At 42.9% G+C, this 17,287-nt stretch overlaps 1 protein-coding gene across 1 annotated transcript in view; it reads left to right on the plus strand.

Moving 5' to 3' along the window:
• LOC100380659 (E3 ubiquitin-protein ligase rnf213-alpha) overlaps positions 1-15,209 on the plus strand; it is a 63,089-nt gene extending 47,880 nt beyond the window's left edge. Inside the window, exons 56-67 of the mRNA XM_045714458.1 lie at positions 2,783-2,957; positions 3,283-3,377; positions 3,491-3,739; positions 4,013-4,142; positions 4,294-4,374; positions 4,522-4,702; positions 5,207-5,408; positions 5,557-5,634; positions 5,740-5,937; positions 6,311-6,403; positions 6,599-6,777; positions 14,350-15,209. Coding sequence (XP_045570414.1) covers positions 2,783-2,957; positions 3,283-3,377; positions 3,491-3,739; positions 4,013-4,142; positions 4,294-4,374; positions 4,522-4,702; positions 5,207-5,408; positions 5,557-5,634; positions 5,740-5,937; positions 6,311-6,403; positions 6,599-6,777; positions 14,350-14,500 — 1,812 coding nt within the window. The 3' untranslated portion in view covers positions 14,501-15,209. The remainder of the gene's footprint in view (positions 1-2,782; positions 2,958-3,282; positions 3,378-3,490; positions 3,740-4,012; positions 4,143-4,293; positions 4,375-4,521; positions 4,703-5,206; positions 5,409-5,556; positions 5,635-5,739; positions 5,938-6,310; positions 6,404-6,598; positions 6,778-14,349) is intronic.
• The last annotated feature ends 2,078 nt before the right edge of the window (positions 15,210-17,287 follow it).

The raw sequence follows: 17,287 nt of genomic DNA on the forward strand, positions 1-17,287 counted from the left end.
TTTTGCAATTAAGGTCTACAGTAGCCTCAACTGTAGGGTAGCACCATGGTGTAGCCGGAGGACAGCTAGCTTCCATCCTCCTCTGGGTACATTGACTACAGTATAAAAACTAGGAGGCTCACGGTTCTCACCCCCTTCCATAGACTTACACGGTAATTATGGCAACTTCCGGAGGACGTCCTCCATCCTATCAGAGCTCTTGCAGCATGAACTGTCCACCCAATCAAAGGATCAGAGAATGAATCTAGTACTGAAAGCATAAGCTACAGCTAGCTAGCACTGCAGTGCATAAAATGTGGTGAGTAGTTGACTCAAAAATGAAGGAGAGAGAGGGATTTCGTTGTATTTTTTTCTTCCAATTTCTCAGCTAGCTAGTTTAGCGTACTCAAACACCCGGCTCAAACTTTTCCAAGTCAAGGTAAGCTTTTGATTTTATAAATGTATTGCCACCAGGGCCCGCCGGTGTAACTGCTAAACTGCTTGCTGACTTAACACTGTACTGCATGATTGTAGCGTGTTTACTAACGCGTTAGTTCTAGTAGCTATGTTGACTATGACGTTAGATAATATGGTGACAACGATGTAGGCTGTGTTTAGCAGTTAGGATATGAAGGTTTGGCTTGTAAAGGTCCCAGACAGCTGATGTGTTGTGCACTGAAGGCCACAAGCGAAGGGAAAAGGTGAGAGGATGCGAGAAGGAATTATGCTGTTTGTATCTGGCTGCTATGAAAGTGAACTGTGTTTGCGTGTGATCAAGGGTGTATTCATTCAACCGATTCTGTTGAAAAACATTTCTTAAGCGGAAGCATAAGGAACGAAATGGGGATAAACATACCTAAATTTGTCCAATAGAAACTCTCGTTTGCAAATGTTGGACTAATGATTACACTCTAGATCAGCTAGATGCAGGCAAGAGTGCAAGGTGGTATTGAATGTGTCACTGTCTGTCACCTTCATTACTCAAATTGTTTCTCTCGACCTGTGCACCTACGTTGTAAAATTTCATTCATAGGGTAGGTTTGGAGCAACCTCATGATGGGTATAGGGAAAATGTGAGTATCATGTAGTAACCTAAACCTATCGAACAGCACCGATCCACACAATTAACATATTATTTTACCCGTTGGTCAAAATATGCGTTTTTGATTGGACAACCTACCTTAAGTAAATTGAAATTGTGTACCATTGTTTACTTAATTATATAGCTCACAATAAGACCTGTATAAATGTAGCATCAGTCAGCTTGTTCGTTTATTTGACTAATTTCAAATGTTCTATTGTAATGAAATCCAAAGAAGTTTATAGCAGGATTTCACAATAATATTCTCCGAATGTCAGTATGAAGGTTTGCGCTCAGACTAGAATGAAGTGGCTGGTACGTAGGAGAAAAAACATCTATAGAGTTCAAAAGGTAGTCGCACTTTAAAACCATGAAAAGGAATAACATTTACATTTACATTACATTTAAGTCATTTAGCAGACGCTCTTATCCAGAGCGACTTACAAAATGGTGCATTCACCTTATGATATCCAGTGGAACAACCACTTTACAATAGTGCATCTAAATCTTTTAAGGGGGGGGGGGTTAGAAGGATTACTTTATCCTATTCCTTAAAGAGGTGGGGTTTCAGGTGTCTCCGGAAGGTGGTGATTGACTCCGCTGTCCTGGCGTCGTGAGGGAGCTTGTTCCACCATTGGGGTGCCAGAGCAGCAAACAGTTTTGACTGGGCTGAGCGGGAACTGTGCTTCCTCAGAGGTAGGGGGGCCAGCAGGCCAGTGGTGGATGAACGCAGTGCCCTTGTTTGGGTGTAGGGCCTGATCAGAGCCTGAAGGTATGGAGGTGCCGTTCCCTTCACAGCTCCGTAGGCAATCACCATGGTCTTGTAGCGGATGCGAGCTTCAACTGGAAGCCAGTGGAGAGAGCGAAGGAGCGGGGTGACGTGAGAGAACTTGGGAAGGTTGAACACCAGACGGGCTGCGGCGTTCTGGATGAGTTGTAGGGGTTTAATGGCACAGGCAGGGAGCCCAGCCAACAGCGAGTTGCAGTAATCCAGACGGGAGATGACAAGTGCCTGGATTAGGACCTGCGCCGCTTCCTGTGTGAGGCAGGGTCGTACTCTGCGAATGTTGTAGAGCATGAACCTACAGGATCGGGTCACCGGCTTGATGTTAGTGGAGAACGACAGGGTGTTGTCCAGGATCACGCCAAGGTTCTTAGCACTCTGGGAGGAGGACACAAGGGAGTTGTCAACCGTGATGGCGAGATCATGGAAGGGGCAGTCCTTCCCCGGGACTATAATAATAACCCAACGAGGCCGAGATGCAAGATAATATACTTAATTAGTATTAAAGGACATTTATGCCACGTTTAAACCTCATTCGTTATCTCCAGCACCTAACCAACGTCTACAATATGTGAAAATAGCAAATTTCTATGATCTGTGGTTCAAAAGATAAGGAGGTCCTAAAAGAATACTTCTCTGTGACATCACAGGGTAGGATTAAAAGTATTTTAGTTTTTTTTAAACAGTGATTTTCAAAACCTGCAACAAGTTTCTATCCAGAGGCAGGGTGTTTTCTTGCTCTCCACGTCACCGTGAATCTCATTGTGTTTGAAAAAACATTTTCAAAAACAGTGATTTAACTTTTGATGATGTCATCGGGTAGAACCTTTTTAACTAAAGGCTGAAACGTATGCTCCTTGTTTTGTTTTTACAGCACCTTGCACTTTCACCCTCTTGTATTCTTTCCTGCAATAATCTCCCCATTTTTTTCTTTCTAGTCCATCCAGCAGATCATCCAGCCTCCAGTCCAGGACGCCTGTGAATTTCTGATTTGTCACCTGCTGAAAGACATGGATCAGCTGACCAAAGCCCTGGGGAAGGGAACTGATGACACGGTCACCACTGTCCACCTGATAGTCAGATCCATTCTGGAACCACCAATGACCAATCAATGTAAGGACGTTCATTTCAAAGGGAATTGTTTGAGTTTGGCAGGTACTCGCACTCAAGCTATAAAAAGGGAAAAAAAAACAAGAAGGCCCGAGATGTAAAATATACTTTATTTAATTCCATGCTGGAAAGAATACACAAAGTGCCATTGTAAAGTTAAAAAAATTGCTTTATTTTTATATTTTAGTATATATTTTGTTCCTTTTTATGGCTTAAGTGCGAGTACCTGCTGAACTCTGCTGTTTACAATTATGAAAGCTAAAAATGCTTGGAGACTGTATAGCACACCAGTAGCCCCATCATTGACTAGTTGTGTCTTTGTTTCTAGTGCCGGCTGGCAATGATCCCCAACTCTCAACTAAAGAGGCCAGAAATACCTGGGAGACAACTGTTGCTACTGACATCATCACTCCTCAGTTGAAGGTGAATCCTTTTGGATATTATTTTCAGTTGGCTAGTACTGTACAGCGTGATTAAAGATATTCTATTCCAGCTTTGACAAGAACAATGACAACCATTTGTGTGTGTCATCACAGAACCTTGACCAGCAGCTGAGGGAGGTGAACGCCACCATCAGAGACGACTCCCGTGCCTCCTCTAACTTCGTCATGAGGGTGACATTTGGGGACGAGTGTCCGTTGTCTTCCCTGCCTCAGGGCTCCCAGGTCCACTGTTCAGGGGTTTGGAGCTGCAGAGAGAGGGTGTCCCTACTCAGCCTCACCCACATCGTAGAACAGAATGACGGAAAGGACAAGCTGCCATTACTCTGGAGGTTCCTACAGAAGGTAAACAGTCATGAAGTGTGTTTGGGTTTTTCGTAAACGCTCTGTAAGTATGTATACTGTAACTATGTATTAGTTACGGCACTTTGAGATATCAGCTGATGTGAGAAGGGCTATATAAATACATTTGATTTGATTTATTATTATGAAATATGTGCTCTTTCTTGCTATTGTATGTGGTAAAATGTCAACAGCATATTTGAATGGTTTCTTTGTGATTCTGGGACATTTTTAAAGCACATGATTGGCTGCTTTATTCATTTGGTGATTTAACAGGAGGCGGAGTTCCGGCTGGTCAAGTTCCTTCCAGATATCCTGGCCCTACAGAAGAGTCTGGTGAAAAAGTTCCAGAACTCATCAGACCTGATGGATAACTCCATCAGAGAGTTCATCCAAAGACAGTCAGGTAACTGCATCATAACAATCCATCCTTGGTACTATGCAACATAGTTACCAGCTGAGTTATTGACGATTTGCCCAATTTCATATAGATTTCCTTATTAAAAACAGAATTTTTAAATATTTTTTATTCTCAATAAATGTTTATCTTCTAACAGGACCAATGAGAGTGTGGTACGAGAAGCGAGTCCAGATATTCCTGAACACATGGAACCTGCTCAGAGTATCTGTAGCCACCAGTGAGTTACCCTGTCCTCTATAAAACATGGCAGGTTGCCCTTACGACCAGAATGAATAGTCAAAAACAAAAATCTACTGTTTAGTGTGTGGTTTTGACAGCTCCTGTCTGTGAATCATGAACGTTGTCATTGTGTGTGTGTGTGCAGATGAGATAAAGATCCCAGAGGACTTCTGGAAGGAGGATTTGGACCTGGACGGTGACCTCCAGTACCTCCTGCCGCGGCGCCAGGGTCCAGGCTTGTGTTCCACGGCTCTGCTAAGCCACCTGGTGGCCCTTCACAATGAGCTGGTGCACTTGGTGGACCGCCACACTGGGGAAGACACCAGGTACACTAATGAAGAATGATAGTTCCACAGAAAGCTTTCTTAAAGAGACATTTTTAAATGGCCATCTACTGTTATAATCTCCACCGGGCACAGCCAGAAGAGGACTGGCCACCCCTCAGAGCCTGCTTCCTCTCTAGGTTTCTTCCTAGGTTCCCGCCTTTCTAGGGAGTTTTTCCCCTAGCCACCGTGCTTCTACATCTGCATTGTTTGCTGTCAGGGGTTTTAGGCTGAGTTTCTGTATAAGCACTTTGTGACATCTGCTGATGTAAAAAGGGCTTTATAAATACATTTGATTTCAATTAGATATTTTATTCAAAACGATATGTTAGGATTTTGTATCATCACCACAGTTTTTTCTCTGTACTGAAAAGTGCTTAATATTGAAAAATTGTGGGATTGTATTAACAGTGGACTAATTAATGATCAAAATATGGGAAGCAATTAATAAAGCAATGCACAGTATAAAATACATCGATTAAAGCCTGTTACTTTCTGACTCAACAGCTACAAGGTGAGCCTGTCAGAGCTGACAGAGCTGCATGTGATCCGCTATGAGCTGGAGAAGGACCTGTTGCCCCTGGTGCTGTCTAACTGCCAGTACAGCCTGGAGCGTGGCAAGGAGACCCTGTCTGAGTACGACCTGCCCAAGATCCAGCAGCAGGTCCTAACCCGCTTCCTGCAGGGCAAGCCTCTCATCACACTGACTGTGAGTCCAGAGCCTGGTTCCATTTCAGTCCCTAGTCACTTTCCATAGTTTCTACCCTTTCATTGTGTTCACAGATCTGAGTGGAATATTGGACTATTGTTGAAGGTAATATGGCACTCACTGACTGAACCAATGTGTTGACTTTCAGGGAATCCCCACTCTGGTCACCAGACACGAGAGAGATTATGACATCATTTTCAAAATGGTGAAAGGAAACGTGTCTCAGGCAAGTCGTTCTTCATCATCAAACTTGTTTTTGTTTATACTCTGAATATGGCATTCACTCCACTTTACAAAAAATATTAAAATGTTGTGATGTTGTTTCTTCTAGGAGCATCTGCCGTCCCTGACCCTCACAGCCCTGTCCAGGGATCTGCAGTCGTACAGTGAGGTGTGTGAAGCTCTGAAGGCTGTGGAGCTGGCTCTGGGCTTCCTGTCCATGACTGGGGGAGATTCCCAGATGCCCCTGGTCTGCTACCTGGAGGACATGCTGAAGATGGGCGAGCAGACGGACCCTCACATCTTAAAGGTGATACAGCCCCGCCCCACCATTTATGATATTACATGAAACACATGACTTGGTTGGTCAATATCAACTTAAACTGAGACTCGGCAACACGATGTTGTCACGAACAGCACTGCAGACATTGAGATGAACGTGACGCAATAGTTCTCTCACACACAGTCACACAGAGAGTATCTATGCATGTACACGGCTGTGCTGTTCACGCTGCTACAACGTGAACCAAAACAGCAGAGGTTTAGCCTCACACTTCAACGCTCTTAGTTGTTTAGAACTCTGCTGTTTTTAATTTGGTGCATCGCTAATTCTACCTTAAATGCAAGTGGTGAATTGTTTTCAATGTTCGTAATGTGTGTTCTATGCGGTCCCATTTCTGTAGGCTCTGGGCAGGTGCAGTCTGAAGCACTGTGTCGCTCTGTGGCAGCTCCTGTCTTCCCTCAAATCAGAGAACATGCTGAAGAGTCTGAAGAGGGTAAGACACGTTCAGACCAACCAACGAGATACAGAACATGACACAGTCATCCACAAAACAACGTGACTGTGTCAATTGTGTGAGCTCTTCTGAGAGAGGGTTCAATGTTTTTTTAAATTCAAACGTATTACATTGTAACATTTTAAGTTAGTATTTGCACAGCTGAGAGAGTTTCCCCCCTCTCTCCTCTTCAAGGACCCTTTCTCTGGGGTGTCTGCAGAGTACCAGCAGCCTCTGGAGGAGGAACAGAAGAGGCTGCTCCAGGGATTCATCTCCAAGGGTCACGTTGACTCCTGGCTGCTGGAGATGCACGAGTTCCTCCTGCTGAATCTGGGGAAACCACATGTCTCAGGCACCTACAAACCAGACTGGAGGTGAGGTCAAATGGCAACCATGGAGGAACTCTGGGTCAAATCATAGGTTCCAAACCATGCAACGATATTCACTCATTCTAACTTTTTAAAGGGATAGTTCACTTTTCTAGTTTGGCTTGTTTTGTGGCTAACATTTTTTTCGAGTATGTAGCAATCATTGAAATAAGAATGAACAGAATGGGCTTGGAAGTTAACCCCTGGCAATAGATTGGTAAACTCATGGGTACACTTGCAATGGCTGCCTGGTATTGTGATGCCTGGTAATGTTCTATCAAATGATGCTAACTGATATGGCTCATGCAATGGAATGTATTTTTTGTAATTTAAGCAATAAGGCACAAGTAGCAGTGCTGTATCATGAATACAGTCACGGGTAAATGGCGGCATTCGACCCGACGCGATAAATACAATTTATTTATAAAGCCCTTCTTACATCAGCTGATATCTCAATGTGCTGTACAGAAACCCAGCCTAAAACAGCAAACAATGCAGGTGTAGAAGCACGGTGGCTAGGAAAAACTCCCTAGAAAGGCCAAATCCTAGGAAGAAACCTAGAGAGGAACCAGGCTATGAGGGGTGGCCAGTCCTCTTCTGGCTGTGCCGGGTGGAGATTATAACAGAACATGGCCAAGATGTTCAAATGTTCATAGATGACCAGCATTGTCTAATAATAATAATCACAGTGGTTGTCGAGGGTGCAACAGGTCAGCACGTCAGGAGTAAATGTCAGTTGGCTTTTCATAGCCGCTCCTGCTGTCTCTAGAGAGTTGAAAACAGCAGGTCTGGGACAGGTAGCACGTCCGGTGAACAGGTCAGGGTTCCATAGCCGCAGGTAGAGCAGCAGCACGGCCAGGAGGACTGGGGACAGGAAGGAGTCATCAGGCCAGGTAGTCCTGAGGCATGGTCCTAGGGGAGAGAGATTAAATACTCATACAAAACCATAGTTACACATCAATTAAAAACACAACTCCAAATCTTCCTCCACAGTAACTAAACACAATAGACTCTGAATACCCCACATACTCAAACAGATCAATATTGTTGACCAGTTTATAATAGGCAAACTCAACCCTCAGTCTCGCTGCCAGCATTCCCACCACATCCACAGACTCCTGTCCCCGAATACTGTTCTTTCGGGTCTTCCATATCGCTAATTTAGCTGTCCCTGACACAAAATTAAGCAACACAACTACACCCCTTTGACTAAACCTGTACGTTTGCCCAAATATAAACTGTTGTGAAGAGAAAATCTCTCCCAGAGCTGAGAACCAACTAGTGATCAGGTCAATCATCCTGACCAACCTGAGACACTGTAAGAACTGATGTGCCAGAGTTTCAGACTCAGAATGGACACCCCTCCCCAACAGTAGGATCCAGGTTTACCAGATGCATATTGGTGGCTATGGCTCCATGTATTATCCTCCATTGGAGGTCAGCTGTCCTCTTTTCAACAGGCAGTTTGTATAATGATCGCCAACAGCATTTTGGGGATGCACCTGGACCAAACACACCCGCCCACCTCATCGATTGTACCCCTTCAAGGGAAGAGGCATGGGACACCTTTACACATACTCTGTACATGGCCTTCTTTCCCACCTCCTTGAACTCCCCCAGCTCCGGGGTGTCGAAGGAAAGCAGCATCCCCACGTCCTCCACGAATGCCCCCGCCGCAGCACTAACAATCAGTGCAGGGAACACATAATCCAGACCCTCCTTCCACCGATCAGAATTGGAAGTGTCAGTCACATACTGCAGATGAAGTACTGGCAAGGAGTCACAGACCTCAGCGACGACCTTCCTCAGTAGGCGAGATGACCGGATCCCCGCTCTTTCTCCCAGCTCCTCCAACGATCTGCTCCGCATCAGATGACCCAGCTTGGTACACCCCACACCTAACAGGCATGAACGTAGGCTGGCTGAACCCAGAGCATGAGACTGGATGGCAGTGTTGTGAAAAAGAGGCTCTTCTTACGGGACTTGACAAGAACTCTCCAAGCCTGCATAACAGACTCATAAAATGGAGTCAGGCCAGACAAAACACCCCCCTCCAGCTTTAAGAGGAAAAGGTGCTTGTCTAATCCCAAACAGCCCGCTCTCCTCATCACTGTGTAGGCTGTGTCGACCCAGCTAGAACCGTCACTGTACAACAGTCTCTGGGCTGCTTGAAGCCGGAAAGCCATGATCCTAGAGGAAATGTCCACCAGGCCTTGCTCACCCTCGTGTAGTGGCAGGTACAGGGCTGCAGCTTTTATCCAGTGTTGTCCCGACCAGAAGAAATTGACAAGGGTCCTCTGAAGCTCTTGTATCAGACCCCCCGATGGCTGTAAAATCATTAGTCTGTGCCACAGGGTAGAGGCAGCAAGATTATTAGCTACCAGTACCCTTCCCCTATAAGACAGTTGGGGTAGCACCCATTTCCACATAGACAGTCTGGCACACACTTTCTCCACTACACCCTCCCAGTTCTTATTCTGAAAGACATCGGAGCCTAGAAAAAACCCCAAAGTCTTCATCCCATCTCTGCCCCACTGAAGCCCCCCTGGTAACCGTGGAGCGGACCCCATCTGACCCCCCCCCTGGTAACCGTGGAGTGGACCCTATCTGAAGCCCCCCTGGTAACCGTGGAGCAGACCCTATCTGAAGCTGACAGCGCTTCACTCTTTCCCCAATTGACTCTAGCTGAGGAGACCCTCTCATACACCTTTAAAGCGTTTGAGAGAACCTTAACATCCTCAGCCCCTGTAATAAAAACTGTCACGTCATCTGCATATGCAGACAGTGCTATCGTGGGACCCTTCATTACACCTGGCACAGAGAAACCAGTAAGCCTCGCTCTTAAAAAACAAAGCATTGGTTCAATTGACTATATAACTGCCCTGAAATTGGGCATCCCTGCCTGATGCCCCTTTGGACAGGGATGGGGCAGCTCAAACCATCCCCACCTTCACCATACACGAGGCCCCAGCATACAGTAAACTCATCCAAGACAAAAAAACATCCCCAAACCCAAAGGCTTTCATTGTTTTAAACAAGTACTGGTGGTCCACACGATCAAAAGCCTTCTCCTGATCCAAAGAAAGTAAACCCACATTTACAAATGTCTAAAACATCTCTTATTAAAAATATGTTGTCAACAATAGAGCGGTCAGGTACACAGTAAGACTGGTCCTTGTGGACCAACAATCCCAGATACTCTTTCAACCTGTTTGAGAGACATTTAGATACCATTTTATATTCTGCGCACAGCAAAGCAACAGGTCTCCAATTTTTTATGAGAGCCAAATACCCCTTTTTTGGCAACAGTGAAAGCACCGCACGTTGACAGGATACAGGAAGAGAACCCTCATGAAAAGATTCACACACCACTTCATAAAAACCCTCCCCAATAGACCCCCAAAAGTGCTTATAAAACTCAGATGGTATGCCAGGGGCTCGGCCTGATGAGAGCTGTGTAACTGCTGTGGACAGCTCTTGCAGAGTAATGTCAGAGTCCAATGCGACTCTCTGCTCAGGTCCCATTTGAGGAAGACCGTGTAGCAACTGTTCAGTACACAGAGAGTCACAATCCTCCGCCTTATAGAGGACAAAGTAGAAATCCACGGCATGTTGACGCATTTCACTGTGATCCGTGGTCACCTTCCCATCAGGGAGACAAAGGCAAACCATCTGTTTACGTTGCAGTGTCGACTGTCCTAGGTTAAAAAAGAAAGCGCTAGGAGCATCCATATCCTTGAGGGAAGCGAAACGAGACCTAATCAAGGCACCCTTCACTCTTTCATGCAGAAACGACCTCAGTTCATGTCTCTTGTCCTGTAAGTTCATGACTAATCCAGGATCGTTCTGAGTCAGCAACTTCAATTCAATAGATTTGATGTCCTGTTCAAGGGCCCTGATAGTCTCTTTAACTTCAATACGAGACAGAGCAGTATACTGTTGACAAAACAATCGTATTTGGGCCTTCCCAACCTCCCACCATTGTCTCAAGGACTCAAAATTCCCTTTTGTAACCCTCCATTTTTCCCAATTCAACAAAAACCTTTCACAAAACATGACACCATGTAACAATTTAACATTAAAATACCATTAACTTCTCAGGGCTACGTAGGACGCTACCGTCCCACCTGCGGGACACACTATTCAACAGCCAGTGAAATAGCATGGCGCGAAATACAAAACAGCAAAAATCTCATTTCATTTTCTCAAACAATCAACTATTTTACACCATTTTAAAAGATAGGACTCTCGTTAATCTAACCACATTGTCCGATTTCAAAAAAGCTTTATGGCGAAAACATAAAATTTGATTATGTTAGGACATAAACGTCACAAGAAAAACCATACAGCCATTTTCCAAGCAAGGACATGCATCACAAAAACCAAAAGTACAGCTAAAATATTCACTAACCTTTGATCTTCATCAGATGGCACTCATAGGACTTCATGTTATACAATACATGTATGTTTTGTTCGATAAAGTTCATATTTATATCCAAAAACAGCATTTTACATTGGCACGTGATGTTCAGAAAATGTATTCCCACCAAAACCGCCGGTGAATGTGCACATCAATTTACAAAAATACTCATAAAGGTTGATAAAATGTACAACAGTTATTGAAAGAATTATAGATACACTACTCATTGACGCAACCGCTTTGTCAGATTTCAAAATAACTTTACGGAGAAAGCACATTGTTCAATATTCTGAGTACATAGCTCAGCCATCGAAGCAAGCTATACAGCTACCCGCCAAGTTCTGGCATCAACAAAACTCTGAATTAGTATTATAAATATTATCTTCTCGTAAATCAGGACACGAAAAGTCAAAATGTTCCATTACCGGTCGTAGAAACATGTCAAACGTTGTTTACAATCAATCCTTAGGGTCTTTTTAAGATAAAATGTCGCTAATATTCCAACCGGACAATAGTGTATTCATTCCAGGAGAAAAAGAAGGAATGGTGCGCTCGCGGGCTCACGTATACCCAAGCCCTTTGTCCATAGGCAGTCCACTCATTGACTGAGCTACTATTCTCTGCCCAGTAACAGGAGGAGGAAACAGGTTTCTAAAGGCTGTTGACTGCCAATGGAAGCCTTAGGAAGTGCAACGTGACCCCACAGACATTGTAGTTTCGATAGGGATTCAAAAGGGATTCAAAAATTCAATTCTCAGATTTCCCACTTCCTGGTTGGATTTTTCTCAGGTTTTTGCCTGCCATATGAGTTCTGTTATACTCACAGACATCATTCAAACAGTTTTAGAAACTTCAGAGTGTTTTATATCCAAATCTACTAATAATATGCAAATATTTGACTCTGGGCATGCTTTTCATCCGAAAATGAAAATACTGCCCCCTATACCTTAAAGTTAAGATGATGACCTTCGTGGACAGGTTGTGAATATCAACAGTAACAATATGGTGATCAGAGAAACCCACAGGAGTAATATCACACCTTCCAACCCTACTACAGTAGTGATCAGATACATACAACCTGTCTAACCTTCCAACCCTACTACAGTAGTGATATTACCCCCATAAGTGTCACAGGACTCGTCTCAAGGTAACCCATACAAACAAATGGAAGTAGTTTTGTGCCGACAAAAATAAGGAGTTAAATATGTGTCCAAAAATGTTTTAGAATTCCTGAGCTTTCTTATATATCCTAGATATAGGGCAGACACTTCAAAACCTTAGTCCAAATAGGAATGTCTTTTTTTTTTTACATTTATGAATGTGTTATTCAATGCATTTCTATGGACTATAGTAGTAAAGGCCAAATTCTATATTTGATTTTAAAAAATGTACTTTGATTTTTTTTTTTATACCTAAATGATCCATGGTATGACCGCCCCAACTGCTTGGACTTCTAGAGGTTAACTCCCGTTGTACCAAACTAACTGCTAGGCAGGAAGTTGATAAATACAGGAGATGATTGGGACAGCAACATGAACAAGATATTTTTATGGAGGCGCAATGATCACTTTCAGATGGAACAGTTAGCAGGCATAGGTATGTTTGTGACGGCCAATACAGCACGGCTTGGAGCTGCTCGTCCACTCAGCATCCAGGATCCAAACGACCAGTTTTTGTCAGTTGAGTTGACTCAATAAATCACAGAACAGATTGAAGGGTACACTCAAAATGGCTCCCAGTCCACCCATTATGCCATCATTGACTTAAAAGGAGACGCCCTTTCTGTTCATTCTTATTTCAAATTTCTATGGTAGCAATGCTAGTAGAAACAGCTTGCATCTGTTAGCACAAAGACACCAGCTAAATGACTTTTTTTATTTTGAAGGAAGCTACAGCACCCTGGCAAAGTTGAAAATAAGTTAAAACTTCCAAAAATTTACTTTCACTCATTTTCTAAAAAAGGGGAAATGTATCATTATTTTGTGCATGTATGCATTAGTCTAATAAATGGGCCTAAGCCCTAAACAATATAGTGCTTTTCAACTGTTCGCTGCCCGCACCCGCCCGCCCGACAACTGTGGACGGTTCTGACCTAGAATACGTGGACAACTACAAATACCTAGGTGTCTGGCTAGACTGTAAACTCTCCTTCCAGACTCACATCAAACATCTCCAATCCAAAATCAAATCTAGAATCAGCTTTCTATTTCGCAACAAAGCCTCCTTCACTCACGCCACCAAACTTACCCTAGTAAAACTGACTATCCTACTGATCCTCGACTTCGGCGATGTCATCTACAAAATAGCTTCCAATATTCTACTCAGCAAATTGGATGTAGTCTATCACAGTGCCATTCGTTTTGTTACCAAAGCCCCTTACACCACCCACCACTGCGACCTGTACGCTCTAGTCGGCTGGCCCTCGCTACATATTCGTCGCCAGACCCACTGGCTCCAGGTCATCTATAAGTCTATTCTAGGTAAAGCTCTGCCTTATCTCAGCTCACCGGTCACGATAACAACACTCACCCATAGCACACGTTCCAGCAGGTATATCTCACTGGTCATCCCCAAAGCCAACACCCCCTTTGGCCTCCTTTCCATCCAGTTCTCTGCTGCCAGTGACTGTAACGAATTGCAAAATCGCTGAAGCTGGAGACTTACATTTCCCTCACTAACTTTAAACATCAGCTATCTGAGCAGCTAACCGATCGCTGCAGCTGTACATAGCCCATCTGTAAATAGCCCACACAATATACCTACCTCATCCCTATATTGTTTTATTTACTTTGCTGCTCTTTTGCACACCAGTATCACTACTTATACACCTTCATCTGCTCATCTATCACTCCAGTGTTAATCTGCTAAATTGTAATTACTCAGCTACTCTGGCCTATTTATTGCCTTACCTCCTCATGCCATTTGCACACACTGTATATAGACTTTCTTTTTTTCTATTGTGTTATTGACTGTACGCTTGTTTATTCCATGTTTAACTCTGTGTTTCTGTCGCACTGCTTTGCTCTATCTTGGCCAGGTCGCAGTTGTAAATGAGAACTTGTTCTCTACTAGCTTACCTGGTTAAATAAAGGTGAAATAAAAAAATAGTCTGAGGTCTGAAATCACAAGCCTTTTCCTCTCTCATTCTACCTTGTTAGTGTCAAAGAGACGTTGGCTGGATACATGGACCGCAAAGAAGTAGAAGTCCTGCCTGACGTGGAGGCCTCCTTCCCAGACGACATACTCCTCTCACAGATTGTAGAGACCTGGAAATTTACTGTGACTTCCCAACAGGAATGGATGATGTAATTGATCAACTGTCCATTTGTATGTAAATGGCTACTATAAACAATAGATAAATCAGGGAAATGTTAGAATAGATAACAGGAGTAGCCTCTCATAAACACGATTTGTTATTAGCCTTTAAGTGATAGTACAGTATGTGCCCCACTGACACTCCAGATGTAGGCAGAGCATATTTAAATGGTAAATATGAAGAATCATGCCTTCCTCCATGCAAAAAACTGCTTTGAATGTGATTTTTTTTCCCCCCCGACTGTTAAAAGTAATAGTTTTTACTGAATCTTTTTTTATGTTCATTTTTGGGGGAAATATAGTTTACTTTGAGATTCTATTCAAACTTTTCTATAATTTTTTATTATACTTTTATGTTACGCTCTCCTTTTTACCATGTTTTAAAAAAATAGGTTTAGCAATCTTCAGACTGTTGTTATTTGGCGTTTCTTCCAAGATAATATATCTTGACACCATTGACTTTAGATCAGTGGGCGCTATGGGTCCACTTTTGTCTAATTTGCAGCCTTGATAGTGAAATGCATGACATTAGAATCTGGTTGAGAATTCAGTATAGCCCTCATCTCCAAGAAAAGATTACTTTAGTTTTTTGTTCTAATTGAATATGAGTAGATTCTTTGCTTTGTCTTAAATCATTTGTCCAATCATGACATCCTGAAATAAAGGGGCTGGAGCCATCATCGCACTTTGAGATGACATTATAGCATGGCTGTCCTTCACTGTTTTCCGCCACAAATGATGTGCAGTATCCTGCTAATATCAGAGAGAAAGCAATTCTAAAACTTGGTTAAAATGTTGAGTGCAAATGATTATCATTTTGTTTTTAAAAGGATAAGTTCATCAAATTTATGTTTGGGTCAAAATCAAGTTAATCTTAACTGAATGAACATTTACCCTTTTAATGTAGTCAGTCCAGTTTAGATTATAAAAGCATATCATGGATTCATTCATCCAAAACACAATCAAGATTTCTTTCACTTTAGGACCTAATTAATTTATTTCAATTAACTGATTTCCATTTAATTTGAACTTGATAAAATGGAACGGCTCTTCCATGGCCTGCACACTCAGACATGTCACCCATTTAGCATGTTTGGGATGCTCTGGATTGACGTGTACGAGTGTTCCAGTTCCCGCCAATATCCAGTAACTTAGGACAGCAATTGAAGACGAGTGGGACAATATTCCACAGGCCACGATCAACTCTATACGAAGGAGATGTCACACTGCATGAAGAAAATGGTGGTCACACAATATACAGACTGGTTTTCTGATCCACGCCCCTACCTTTTTTAAAAGGTATCCGTGACCAACAGATGCATATCTGTAGTCCCAGTCATGTGAAATCCATAGATTAGGGCCTAATGCATTTATTTCAATGAATTGATTTCCTTATATGAACTGTAACTCGGTAAAATCTTCGAAATTGTTGCATGTGATTAAATATACTGAACAAAAATATAATCTATGGCTTTCACATGACTGGGAATAAAGATATGTAACTGTTGGTCACAGATACCTTAAAAAAAAGGTAGGGGCGTGGATCAGAAAACCAGTCAGTATCAGATGTGACCACCATTTGCCTCATGCAGCGTGACACACAACCCACTGCAGTCAGGTCAAAACCCTGGTGAGGACGATGAGCGTCCCTGAGACAGTTTGTGTAGAAATTCTACGGTTGTTCAAACCTACAGTTTCATCAGCTGTCGGCGTGGCTGGTCTCAGACGATCCCCCAGGTGAAGTCGTCGGATGTGGAGGTCCTGGGCTGGCGTGGTTAAACGTGGTCTGCGGTTGTGCAGCCGATTACACATACTGCCAAATTCTCTAAAACAATGTTGGTGGCTTATGGAAGAGAAATTAACATTAAATTATTTGGCAACACCTCTGGTTGACATTCCTGCAGTCAACATGCCAATTGCACAAAACTTGAGTCATCTGTGGCATTGTAACAAAACTGCACATTTTAGAGTGGCCTTTTGTCCCCAATACAAGGTGCACCTCTAATGATCATGCTATTTAATCAGCTTCTTAATATGCTACCTACAACTGTCAGGTGGATGGATTATCTTGGCAAAAGGAGAAATGCTCACTAACAGGGATGTAAACAAATTTGTGCTCAAAATTTGAGATAAATAAGATGTACGTATAGAACATTTGTGGGATCTTTTATTTCAGCTCATGAAACATGGGACCAATACTTCACGTTGCGTTTATATTTTTGTTCAGTATATAATTGTCATGTTCACACTGCAAAAAAATTTTTTTTTTTACAACAGAGCAAAATACAAAATGTACACATTACATAACACATTAGATAACCCTACAGTGAGAGTTTGAGCGACAATAACAAGGCTGTCTTGGCTGATTATTGATAATATTCCAGATGTCCAACGGCACACACCAACAACAAAAAACAACAGACACAACTATGTCTATATATGCATTGCACTGTGGTGGCATAAATATGGATAGCTTTTGGCGTTCATGAACATTGCTGGAGAAGTGTTCACCAATATTTGTATTACTTTTATAGCTCTGAATATTTTTTTTTGCATTTGATGATTACAAGCAGCACTGAGGTACATATGATGTGATGCAGACCTGCCAACCTTAATTTCTAGGAGTACCACTTCAGCGCAGCGGTAGCACCCCCATGCGACACCCGTGATTGTTTTGCAGAAGACTGCCTCAGTAGGAATGGTATGCTACAGACTTATGGGTACTTGGTAATTAGCTGCTCTTCAGTAGCTAACTAGAAATATGTTTCAAAAATGTACAAT

This window comes from Salmo salar, chromosome ssa03 (genome assembly GCF_905237065.1).
Source record: "Salmo salar chromosome ssa03, Ssal_v3.1, whole genome shotgun sequence".
Lineage (NCBI taxonomy): Eukaryota > Metazoa > Chordata > Actinopteri > Salmoniformes > Salmonidae > Salmo > Salmo salar.